The sequence below is a fragment of the Mobula birostris genome, chromosome 8 (genome assembly GCF_030028105.1).
Source record: "Mobula birostris isolate sMobBir1 chromosome 8, sMobBir1.hap1, whole genome shotgun sequence".
NCBI lineage: Eukaryota > Metazoa > Chordata > Chondrichthyes > Myliobatiformes > Myliobatidae > Mobula > Mobula birostris.
Window position 1 is genome coordinate 44,963,039 of NC_092377.1, and position 13,687 is coordinate 44,976,725.

The window sequence follows — 13,687 nt, forward strand, 5'->3', positions numbered from 1 at the left end:
AATGATAGTATTACTCCTATATTTTACCAAAGCTATCTAGCCTGACTATTTCCTTTATGAAAGTTATGACTAGATCTACTAGATAGAACAAGATACTTAAATAAATGCCTTTCAGAAATATAATTGGAACCAGCACAATTTGAATTGCTGTTAGTTGAATTCAAAAATCTGCCACTGATAATTAATCAGAATCCACAAGATAATTGTACTTGAATTGGAAGGGCTCTCAAACGGCAAGCATGAACAATATGATAAAATCCATAACAGCTGTATCAGTTTAATCTAGAATATGAGCTTCATTTGCATAAAATTATGGTTTTCATGCCCTGATACATCTAATAATGACAAAGCTACATTAAATCTTCAATAAGATAAAAAAGATACTTGATCTTTAATAATAATTTGACGCAGTAAAATTTTGACAATCACAATATTCAGTATATTGTTTAAGAATCATGGAGTTATGCCAAGACTAATAGACATTGGAGGGAGAAAAGAGAAGGGGTTTGACAAGATAGGAGTTATATTGGTGCTTAACTGATCACTGCGTATTTTAAAAGTCTTTTGCCATATGAAAAACAATTTTCAGTAGATTACAAGGTCTACAATAATTATTTTAATGTTTCAATTTGTTTAAAGAGGCTAGATTTACAATACTTGCAACTCCAGTCATTAGAAATAATATGATTTATTTGCCCTTTTATTTGATCAATTAGATTGCGGTGGATTTGTGAAGCCAGAGTGTTGAAGTACATTGGATTCAAACCTGATTGTGCAAGAAATAATACAGCGATTTCTGTACATTTGGATTCTGATTAGGGGGAAAAAAGGTTATATTCAATTGAAGAGTTACTAAAATAAACTCAATAAAACTTGAATGCTGGATTTAACTGCTCCTTTGAAATCTCCACCGAAATGGAGGAAGCACCTGCCTCACCAATCTGCTCCAATGGTAATTGGCTAACAGATCATGAAACAGCTCCTACATCAATCAACAGCATATGTTGTGCCAGAGTAATAGACTTAATAAACTCTTTTTTAATCATCTCAGGGGTCAATTTAGAAAATGCTCATTTTGAAGAGAACCCCTTTTCCCTAAGGGCTACTAAAGTCTGGTCAGATAATTCAAATTCCTGTGCCCAATCACCAATATTAAATTCCTGTTGGCCCTCAGCCATCTTATCAGGACAGTGCAGTAAAAAAATAATAACAATCATTTAATTACCAAGTCATTTTTTTTGCTATTAAATTGCGGTATAGATCTGGGGACTTGGGTTTCACTCTAATAGCTGAAAAACAGACTTTTATAATGTGTACAATGCATAGGAAACAGATTTTTTAAAGCTATGGTTTTGCTCCAGAACAGTCCACAAGGGCTCACACCACCTATGTGTATGCATATATACAGAAAGAAGAGCTTCAATCACACATATTCAAAGTCTTTGAGTCAGCAAGTCTAATTTGCCATATTCCCAAAGTCAAAATTTTAAAAAAATCCACACAGTTAAGAAGGTAAAAGCAACAGAAGATCAGGTAGTCTGAGCAACAAACAATTACACAAGCAATTGTACTTAAATTGCTCCAGATTACTAAGATAGTACTCTATATGATTTACTGGAGTGGAATTCACTAAAGCTTGAAATACACCAAGAACTCCCCTAACTATATAAAAATTATATATTAAAAAATGGAAGAACTTGCTTTTCTTTTAATTTCACATTTGTTGGCAACTTACAAATTTCAAAACAAAATGTATTTTGAAACAGTTTAAATTCTTCCTCTGGAATTCTAAGTAACAAATTGTAGAAATAACTAGCTGAAAAATTTAAGTCATTCAGAAAGCCATTGAACCCAAATAGTTTGATTTGAGTTTTCTTCCAAATGTGGTGACCTTCAGTTAAATGCTGATTTAACTTTGATGGGCTGTATGTTTATTATTATTAGTGTCCTTCTCATATGAATGCAATTGATTTTTAGTTATTTTTCTTTCAGAAAGTAAGTCAGGACAGGGAAAAGGTGCATTTGAAAATGTAACAAGAAGTTTTTATTTGCATTACTTACACTAGTTACTTTGTGCATTTTTATCTGTCAGAAGAAAGAATAAACTCAAGTAGTAAATGGGCTAGGCCAAATGAAATGACTTGACTGCTATTACAAGGATCATCGCTGAGGTCTTCTCATTCAGTCTTGAGCCCATTTTTAATCCATTAAAGTGAATGGATGGGGAATTATAAATTAATGAGGGCAAATACAGAAACAAGTCATTAACAATTTGTTGTTAATCAAATTTGTCTTATTTTAATAATTTAAGTAAATTTTCACGTGATTTTAAAAAATGCTGCAATGTAAGAGAAAGTGTACCAAAAACTGCACTGATAGAGAAGCAACATATTACCTCTGATCGCCACATCATAGGAGGTTGTGATTGCCACTGTAGGAAGTGCAGAGGAAATTGTCATCTGCAAAATCGAGATCTGTGAACATAATTGGTCTGACCCTTTTGGTTTGTACCGGTTTTATGGTAAAACCAAGCTTGTCATGATCTTTGGTAGCTTGACATAAAGCGTAATCAAGGACGATTATAACAGTGGTCCCCAACCACCAGGCCGCGAGGAAACGGTATGATTTGGTGATATGAGTCAGCTGCACCTTTCCTCATTCCCTGTCACGCCCACTGTTGAATTTGAACACACGCGAGGTCATTACACACACGTCATTCATGTCAGCGCGGGAAGAAGAGCAACTCCTCAAGCTTGCAAATGACGGCAGGCTGAAAAGTATGTTTGACATAACATCTCTGCCAGCATTCTGGCTCAAAGTCAAGGCTAAATACCTTGAGACAGCCACGAAAGCACTGAAAACGTTGCTTCCATTTCCAACATATCTCTGTGAAGTGGGGGTTTCTGCAATGAATGCAATGAAAACTAAATTGAAGAATAGACTGGACATAAGGAGCCCCCTTCGAGTATCGCTGTCTCTCATCACCCCTCGATGGAACTGTCTTGTTGCAGGAAAACAAGCCCAGGGCTCCCAATGATTCAGCGATATTGGCGTGTTGCAATGATTTTATATGTTCATACGAGGAAAAAATGTGCTGTGTTTAATATCCAAATGTTACTTAAAATGTTACGATGCTATTGACTTATAAGTGACTTATAATTGACTTATCACTATATTAATGTGAGGAAAATATGCCGTGTGTGTTTCATATTACTTTTGTTAGATAAGCCCTTTTAGAAACAAAATTGACTGTATTAGCCACTTTCAGGCATCCGTTAGTCTCATGAGACCATGGATTTGCACCTTGGAAGATTTCCAGGGCGCAGGCCTAGGCAAGGTTGTATGGAAGACCAGCAGTTGCCCATGCTGCAAGTCTCCTCTCTCCACACTACCAATGTTGTCCAAGGGAAGGACATTAGGACCCATACAGCTTGGCACTGGTGTTGTCACAGAGCAATGTGTGGTTAAGTACCTTGCTCAAGGACACACACGCTGCCTCAGCCAAGGCTCGAACTAGCAACCTTCAAATCACTAGACGAACGCCTTAACCACTTGGCCATGCGCCACTTATTAGCCACTTATAAGTGACTTATAGTTGACTTATCACCTATATTCCGGTCATGATTAACACCCCCCCACCCCCAGGGTTACCAACTGTCCCGTATTAGCCAGGACATCCCGTATATTGGGCTAAGTTGGTTTGTCCCATACGAGACCGCCCTTGTCCCGTATTTCACTCGCTAAGGTACAGCGTTCCTATGAAACCTTTTGTGCCAAAATGGCGTAAAGCGAAGAAGCAATTACCATTAATTTATATGGGAAAAATTTTTGAACATTTCCAGACCCAAAAAATAACCTACCAAATAACAAATAAAACCGAAAATAACACCAACATATAGTAAAAGCAGGAATGATATGATAAATACACAGCCTATATAAAGTAGAAATAATGTATGTACAGTGTAGTTTCACTGAGCAGAATTGCCAAAAACGATTTGTAGAAAAAAAATCGGCACGTACACGCATGCGCACACAGGTGCCCGCGCAAGGCTTCATGGTCATGGTAGTCTTTCTCCGGGTAAACACTGTGAGAAAGTTGGCAACCCTACCCACCCCCCCCACCCCAGGTCGGCCAGCCGGCCCACAAGAATATTGTTAATATTAAACTGGCCCGCAGTGAACAAAAGTTTGGGGACCCCTGGATTATAAAGATGTAGGGTGCAGAGTGTCTCCTTGCAGCACACCAGCTAGGAGCTTGAACACTGCTGTTTCTCCGTCTGGTGATACAACTTTCGCCATGGTTTTGGTATAGCTGGACTCTATTGCTCTCAGTAGACGGTCTGGCACTCCGTATGCTTTCAGGATCTTCAGCATTTTACCTCGGTGAATGGCGTCAAAAGCTTTGCGAAAATCGATGTAAGTAAGCACAGCTGGTAGGTTGTTCTTCTTGACTTTCTCACTGATTCTACAGAGAGCAAGTATTTGCACTACTGTTGTGCGCTTCTGCCGAAAACCATTCTGATAGGATCTTAGCTTAGGATCAATGGCGGTGCAAATCCTGTTCAAGATCATCCAATTGTATAGCTTTGCTAAGATGCAGGTCAAGCTGATACCACGGTAGTTATCTGTCTTCGTGAGGGATCCAGACATGGGGACTGGGATAATGTTTGAGAGTGACCACTGTTCTGGTTTGTCGCATTTCATCAGTGCCGTAGTACATATGTCCAGCAAGATGTTGTCCAGTTCACAGTTCTTCAGGACATCTGGTCTAATGCTCCTGCCCTGTTTGAGTGCATATTTGGCCTTCTTCAGTTCCTCAATGGTGAATAGGCCGTCATCGATGTCGACTTGCATTAGTACCGTGGGTATGTCCTCTTCTTCTTCCATGATCGTTGGAGGGCTTCCCAGCAGGTTCTTAAAGTGGGTAAACCATGTCAGGACATGATCCTCTGCTGTTTTACCACTTATTTGACCTGATGGGGACTCCTTCCGTCTGCTGACCTCGCTGACTAGGTGCCATGCTTCTCCATGCTGCTTGTCTTCATTAGCAGCCTCTACCTCTCTAATCCTCTCAGCTAGTTCTTCTTCCTTCAGTCGGTTGTAGGTGGCAAAGAGATTCTTCTTTGCTGTCTTGAACTTGTCTCTTAGCTCTTCTGTTTCACTCTTTCTAAGTTCGGCACGACAAGCATTGACCACACTCCTTGCTGCGACAATGTCTGGATGGTTCGAGATCCGACTCTTCTTGATTCACTTCACAGTAGGCAAACTCTTTGTTGCATCTGTGTGCGCGTCTATGAGCCGTTGATAGTGGTCGGTGGCAGTCTCTTCCTCCACCCTTTCCAGTGGGCTGAAGCGATTTCTCACCTCCACTGTGTCCTGGGCTTGAAGAATAGGTTGTGAGGAGAATGCCTTCTAGTCTATCTTCTCCTTGCGACCTGTGGCTTTAGGTTGCCGCAGGCTCAATTTCACTTGCATTGACACTACTCTGTAGTCAGAACTGACCCAGTTGAAGGTGTTGTAGGCTTCTGTGTTGATCACACAATTACGCCATTTTGTTCTTATGAGGATGTAGTCGAGCTGTTTCCTGTAGATGGAGGCTCTGTTTTCATAAGTCCACAGTTTACCAGCTTGCTTCTTGAATTGTGTGTTTAACAACCTTGATTCTTTAAATGGTCTACTCCTTACTCTGAAACTTGACGCCTGCTTCTAGACTACTCATTCAGAAGAAAAATGTCTTCTCTGCGTCCACCTTGTAAGAATTTTACGTTTTCAATGAGAGCACTCTCTTTCCCTTATATAGGTTTAATATATAAAATTTCCTTCTCACAGTTGCCATGCCAGGAGCCAGTTAAGTGAGTTTTCACTCCACTAGCTCATGCATTTTTAGATAAATGACCAAAGTTGTATGCAATACTCCATATTAGGTACATTGGGAGCCAAGTAACTGCAGTGTGACAACTTTCTTTCAATGCTCAAATACACTCACAACAAAGGCCAACAAACTATTTTACTTCTTAACCATTTGCTCCACTTGCATGTCTGATTTCAGTGATCTGTGTATCAGGGTGCCTTTGTCACTTTAAACAGCAATATTACTCACAATGTTCAAAAAGGAATCTGCTTTTTCCCTTGTGCACAAGAGTTGATAACTTCCCATTTTTTTACATGTACAGATGGCATGAGTTCAAGGTATAGAGGCAGGTGTTAAGACTACAAGCATTGATTTCTAAGTTTTATTAAATCTTTGCACATTCTGAATTTAAGGAGCCATGTCCAAAACTAACACTAGTTTTACAGTAATTCTGATTGAGTCTATTGCCAATGGCCTCAATCAGAATTCCTGTGAAATTAGGGTTAATTTGGAATTCTGAGCATTTACTGGGTAAAGAGGTAGTCCAGAATCTGTGGCTAGCTCATTCCAACACTGGATTCCTCAGGAAGTCTGTTCTTGTGTCTACTTGTGCTCAGGTTTTGCTGGATTATTTGAATCCTCTAGCATTATTTGAATCCTACAACAGATCAATGCCTTTGCAGGATTTGACACGCAGCGATTTCAAAAGTGTGGTGTCAGATAAAAGATTGGGGAACTCACATCAACAGTGATGAAATGCTTTGAGAGGTTGGTCATCATTAGACACTATTCCTGCCTCATCAAGAACTTGAACCCATTGCAATTTGCCTATCATCACAATAGGTCAACAGCAGATGCAATCTCAATGGCTCTCCACATGGCTTTAGACCACCTGGACAAAACAAGCACCTATGTTAGGATACTGTTCATCAACTATAGCTCAGAGTTTAATACCATCATTCCCACAATCCTAACTGAAAAGTTGTAGCACCTGGGCCTCTGTACCTCCCTCTGCAACTGGATCCTCGACTTCCTAATCGAAAGACCACAATCTGTGCAGATTGGTGATAACATCTCCACCTCACTGACGATCAACACTGGTGCACCTCATGGTGAGTGCTTAGCCCACTGCTCTACTCTCTATATACATACGACTGTGTGGCTAGGTATAGCTCAAATACCATCTATAAATTTGCTGATGATACAACCATTGTTGGTAGAATCTCAGGTAGTGATGAGAGGGCTTACAGGAGTGTGATATGCCAACTAGTGGAGTGGTGCCGCAGCAACAACCTGGCACTCAATGTCAGTAAGACAAAAGAGCTGATTGTGGCCTTCAGGTAGGGTAAGACAAAGGAACACATACCAATCCTCATAGAGACAGTGAGCAGCTTCAAGTTCCTAAGTGTCAAGACCTCTGAGGATCTATCCTGGTCCCAACATATCAATGTAGTTATAAAGTAGGCAAGACAGTGGCTATACTTTATTGGAGTTTGAAGCGATTTGGCATGTCAACAAATACACTCAAAAACTTCTATAGTTGTACTGTGGAGAACATACTGACAGGCTGCATCACTGTCTGGTTTGGGAGTGGGGGGGGGGGGCTATGGCACATGACCAAAAGAAGCTGCAGAGGTTTGTAAATCTAGTCAGCTCCATCTTGGGTACTAGCCTACAAATTACCCAGTACATCTTTAGGCAGCGGTGTCTCAGAAAGGCAACGTCCATTATTAAGGACCTCCAGCATGCAGAGCATGCCCTTTTCTCACTGTTACCATCAGTTGGGAGTTACAGAATCCTGAAGGCACACACTCAGCGATTCATAAGCAGCTTCTTCCCCTCTATCATCCAATTCCTAAATGGATATTGAATGTTCCTCCAGAATGATATCACAAGAAATACAGAACAAACCAAAACTAAAACTGACAAAATCACATAATTATAACATATAGTTACAATAGTGCAAAGCAATACCATAATTTGATAAAGAGCAGGCCATGGGCACGGTAAAAAAAAGTCTCAAAGTCCTCATCATCTCACGCAGACGATAGAAGGGAGAAACTTTCCCTGACATGAACCTCCAAGTGCCGCAAGCTTGCTGATGCAACATCATTGGAAGCACCCGACTGCAGTGGACTCTGAGTCCATCCAAAAACTTTGAGCCTCCGACCAGCTCTTTGACACCGAGCACCATCCTCTGCCGAGCGCTTCGACCCCGCCCTGGCCGCCGAGCAACAAGCAAAGCCGAGGACTTGGGGCCTTCCCCTCCGGAGATTTCAGACCACATAGTAGCAGCAGCAGAGAAGCAGGCATTTCAGAAGTTTCACCAGATGTTCCTCTGTGCTCTCACGTCTGTCTCCATCAAATCAGGATTGTGCACGGCCCCTACTTGACAAATAACAGACATCACCACTGGTGTGGCCGCTGTGAGCTGCGTCGCACCGTCATCTTCTTCTCTCTTCATTTTAAAATCTATTCAATATATGCAATCTGTAATTGGTTTACTTGTTTATTTATTATTATATGTATTGTTTTTTTTTCTCTTCCAGATTATGTATTGCATTGAACTGCTGCTGCTAAGTTAACAAATTTCACATCACATGCCAGTGATAATAAACCTGATTCTGATTAAGTTACCCTTCTTAAATTGATTTACTTTAGTTCAATCTTTTAAATTATTGATGTGTTTTATTTTATTTAATATTTTCTCATGACATAGAAGGAGGTAATTTGATTGATTATGTCCTCACCACCCAGGACATGCCCTCTTCCTTTTACTACCATTGGGGAGGAGGCACCCACACTAAACATCTTGGGAATAGTTTCTTCCCCTATGCCATCAGATTCTGAAAGGTCCATGACCCATGAACAGGACCTCACTATTTCTCTTTTGCACTATTAGTACTGTATATATTTATTGTAACTTACAGTAATTCTTGTGTCTTGCACTGCACTGCTGACACAAAAGAACAAATTTCATGATAATGTCAATGATAATAAACCTGATTCTGAATCTATATTGGAGAGCAAGCCCATCAGTTTCATTCTCCTCTTATTTCTTTCCAGTCTATTCTATCTCACATGATCATTAATTGGTTGATAGGTGTCAACTATCCTCATCTTAAAAAATCATTACACGAATGTCACAATGCCCAATGATGTTCCGCTTTCAACAATGACTTTCCAACTAAGATCAGAAACAGAGATACATGTTCCACTTGCAAACAATGAAGCAGTCTATACCTGCAAGGCTGAAACAAGATGCCACTGAAACACCAGGCAATGATAATCTCCAATTACAAGAGTACTACTGGTAATGTTCTCAGATTATTCTTTTATCCTCAATGCCTTTGGATTTACTTTAATGTTACTTACCAGTGATATTTTATGACCCCTCTTTACCTTTCTAATTTATTATTAAAGCACCAACCTACAATTTTATAGTCTTAACAGGTTTTTCTTGATCCTTTACAGCCATTATATCTTTTTTTCTCTCCCTTTATTTCACCCTGAATATCCCTCAGCATCCAGGATTCCTTGTACTTGTTACCTTTGGCTTTCTGTCTTACCAGACCAGGTTGGCCCAAACTCATTTTTCCTTTGAATGCTTCTCGCTGTGCAAATGTAGATATATTGCGAGTAAAAGCTCCCAGTCTATCCTTATCAGGACCTATCCTGTTTTAAAGAAATCTACCTTCTCTCAGTTTAAGGTCTCTATTCCTTATCCATCCCTTTGTATTAAACTCCTATTTTTAATCACATCTCCCTGCTCCCTGTTCCTCCATCTCTTGATGACTATTTGGTTGAATGTTATATACCCCCAGCAAAATGACAGCTCCATTTTTGTTCCTAATCTCTATTCATATGTTCTCATTTGAGGAGCCTTCTCAAATATCCTCTCTCAATGCTGAAGTAATGCATTTTTTGACTATCAATGCAATGTCACTACCTCTTTTTCATCCTCTTCTGTCTCACCCTATGACACTAAGTTGCTAATCTTGCCCATCTATCAATCATGTCTAAGTGATGGCAAGAACATCATATGTTAACTAAGGCTTTGGATTCATCTACCTTTCTAGTTAGACTCCTTACATTAAAAATGGATGCAATTTAGCTTTGTACTTCTCGCGTGCCTTTACTTGCCTACTTTCCCTACTAGAGTTATGAATATTTTCTCCTCTAGGTGACACTACTTTCCCATCTGAAATACGGCGAGACCCATTACCCTTCCAACTCAGTTTAAACCTTTTCTAAAACCATTAGCAAACCACTCCATTTTAGGTGCAATCCGTCTCCCCAGATATGGTCCTAATGATCTAGCAATCCAAAGCCCATCCCTCTGTGCCTCCTCTTCAGCCATGTATTCAGTTGACATCTGTTATATCCGCTGGCTCATGGCACAGAAGCAATCCAGAGATGGCAACCTCTTTGATAAGTTGACTGTAACTCCTCTATTTCCTCTCTTCTAACAAGTTTTCAATCAAATTTGTTATTCCCACTTCCCCAAAATCCCCAGCTGTGACTCCATAATTCAATTTCCCTTGGTCTATTTTAATACTCTTTCTGAAAAACCACATACCTCATTTCTGAAAGATTTCCTTAGCCATTGACCTGTCAGTGACTCATAAGCCTTCCATTATATTTGACCCTTATCAAGTTTGCCAAAGACAAGCTTCTCTTCTGAAATTCAAGTGGCTGCTTCAAATTAATACCTCAACATATTTAACAGTTGTTTAATGTACATTCAGACTTGGAATTGCTGTAATTCATGAATCAAACTCATGGATTTTTATTCTATCTAACCTGTGGAAGTATCAAATGACTAACCTGTCAACGCTTACAGAATATATTGCTTTACAATACTATCGCAGGTAGACTATTGAATTAACAATTTTACTTTGACAACAGCTTAGGCTAATAGAAATATTTATGAATGACCATCTTCTCTCTACACTTTGCCATAAAATCATGCAATGCTTAATCAGCAACGTGAAAACATATTAATAGTTCCTTATTAACATCGCTACATAATACAATGGCAACTATAATTTTAATGAATGTTTGTGTTGACTGGAATAAAACTGCCAATTGACTTTAAGTTGTTAATTCACTTTCGTCTGTTTATAAAATTATATTTCATTGCTTGCAAATATGATTACATTAAAATGAATTGTTAGAAAAATATGCACCAGATAAACAGTTAGGACTACTGTTGTAATGAAGATGAAAATAATGTACCATGTATATGGTACAATTTAAAAATCAGCACAAAATCATTATCAAAAAACTAGTGAGCAGATCTTTTATACTAGATGATAGATAAAAAGTTGCATTCCCATGTTGCGTCTTCCACATGCTCAGTGCTCCACAGGTACACCTTAAGGGGCTTTGAGCTTGCAGGTCAAAATAAGAGTTTTGTGATAGTCGTTTTGACTGAATGAGGGTAAAAAAATTAAAAGATGGACAGAGTCTTGAAGAATAATGCTGTGTTGTCTGTTGAAAGCATATTTCATCTCAATCAACATGTAAAAGTACAATTATCCATAACCAAAGCTTGCTTCACAGCTGTAAAGTTCAGCTGTAATGATCCCTGCACATTGCACTTGCACATCAATTCTGATAATCATAATCACGGTCGTTAAGCCGAATGTTCATTACTGTCAGGATGCTACTGACAGCAGTTTCAATCATCAGCTGCAATGGGCAGCCAGTCAGTTGCACCCATGTTTCTGCACCCAGAGATTTGCAACATTAAATCCATGATCAGTTCTACTTCCTACTCTATTTTAGAACTATTGAGGAAGAAAGGTTGACTTAATGTTCTACATTATGTACTAAGATAATTCTCTACTGATTTGTTTTTATGTTCTTTTCCTCAGTGAGTAGTTAACTGAAATTTTTCAATATGCAATGTTTCACTGTTTTAGGATCTCATATGGAGACATGCTATTGAGACAACATTGTTCTCAAAACATAACTTTTCCTCAACCTGAAATTTGAGATGAAGCAGCCAACTTTGTGCCTGTATCGTTTATTCATCAATGACCCTGGCCATTACTAAACGCTCCCAGTTCTTGATATTCATGGCAAGGAATGAATAAGAAGATTTCAAGTTTTATAGCTATATCAAATAAAGTACAAAGAAACCAGTCATATTAATAAAATCATTTAGAAATGCGAGAATTGTAAGTAGCTTGCAGCATTGCAAAGTGAACTGGTTACTAACTAAATTAAGTTTAAATGAAACAAATTGTGGTTAAAAGAAAAATCTAACTCACATTTGCACATTGTAATATAATTTACAGCTAATATTAGGGAAGTATTTAATGCAATTTTGCTTTTAAATGTATTGATTTGATCTTGCTAAACAATTATCACAATCAGTCTGAATTTTCAAATAAATTAAAGGTTGTAATTCTACCAAATACTTCATGATTTTCCACTGTACTATCCTACCTCACAACTTCTCATTCACATCATTCAGTCTGAAGATTTCTTTAACTCATGCAGCCATTGGAATAGATTTTACAAATTACAGCATTTTAATGATGCTCATCCATTGCTTTCATTTATAAAGATTCCAGGAATCTTGTGAATTGTACAAATGCAGTGGACTAAGAGCATCAATGAAGCAAAATACTATGCTGAGCCTTTGCCGTATTGTGTAAGATGAAATACTGAGCTGCTTAACAATCATGATGTGTAATAGTAACAGTGCCAGATTACATATATCAGGTTTATATTCTCCTCTTTGTTAGTTTTTAATCAGAAAAAAAGCAGGTGCAAGTACATTAGTTGACAGATAATATCATCAAGTAGATTTTATGCAAGGATCAAACACAAAATTCTCAATTTATAAAACCTCTTTACCCATTTCTCCAGTGTAATAGTGGGTGACTGTAAGTTAAAAGTTACCTTCATCATACATCCCTGAAATATTTTCTATCAGAATCGGGTTTATTATCACTGGCATATGTCATAAAATTTATAAACTTCGTGAAATTTGTCAGGAACCTAATTTTCTTTTTAGCTACAAAAGCATTCTGATTTTTGTGGCACTTCCTAAATGTTTACTTGAATTGAGTTAAGTGAATCAACTATATGCTGTTAAATGCACCAGTTTAAATGCTCAGGAAACTTTATTTATGACACTAATAAAAGTGATGTTTTTAAACAAACATATGCACATTATAATTAGCTAGATATTGTTTCATAAGCTCTAAAAGTTGTAGTAAAGAAAGCTCAAATTATGTTCGTGCACACACATGGAAACATACACACGCAAAATCTTCACTTTACTTAGTTCCTTTAAAGAAATCCATAATTCAAATAATGTTAACTGTAGAATATCAAATTCATAAACATTATCGAAGTTTATTTTGTACATGTTAAAGCTGCCAAGGATGAATAAATTCACCTAAAAGGTAAGAGTGCATCCTATTACTTATGCTTTCAAAATTAAGGATATTGCTAACAAACAACATTTTTTCAATAAACCAATAATCAATTTGAAATTACGATACAAAAAAGCCTCCATTGATTTTTAAAATGTATTTATATTGAAAACCCTACTATCATATTACACTCTCATGATGAATATAGATGTTAACAAAGTCCAATAGTCAACCTTTGCTATCATAGACAGATACATCAAAAGTGAACAGTGATACATTGCTGCTTGCCTACCTTGTTCATGAATGGTGTGTCTTCTGTTGCTCTGAAGTGCTTAGTTCCATAAGCAATGGGTCCATATTTGCTGCTAGTGTGTAGGAGTGGCTCATAGGTTTTAAACTTATTTGTACGGCTAAAGGGCAGGAATCTATAAGGAATAAAGAC

The 13,687-nt window shown here is 38.1% G+C and overlaps 1 protein-coding gene across 5 annotated transcripts in view; it reads right to left on the bottom strand.

Moving 5' to 3' along the window:
* The window catches only part of spata17 (spermatogenesis associated 17), a 307,726-nt gene that overhangs the window by 118,782 nt on the left and 175,257 nt on the right, over positions 1-13,687 (bottom strand). For 4 of the 5 annotated variants that reach the window (XM_072265098.1, XM_072265101.1, XM_072265102.1 and 1 more), the window contains one exon: positions 13,538-13,670. The exons of the other annotated variant lie outside the window; for it this stretch is intronic. In XM_072265098.1, the coding sequence (XP_072121199.1) occupies positions 13,538-13,670 (133 nt within the window). The remainder of the gene's footprint in view (positions 1-13,537; positions 13,671-13,687) is intronic. 5 annotated transcript variants of the gene reach the window in all.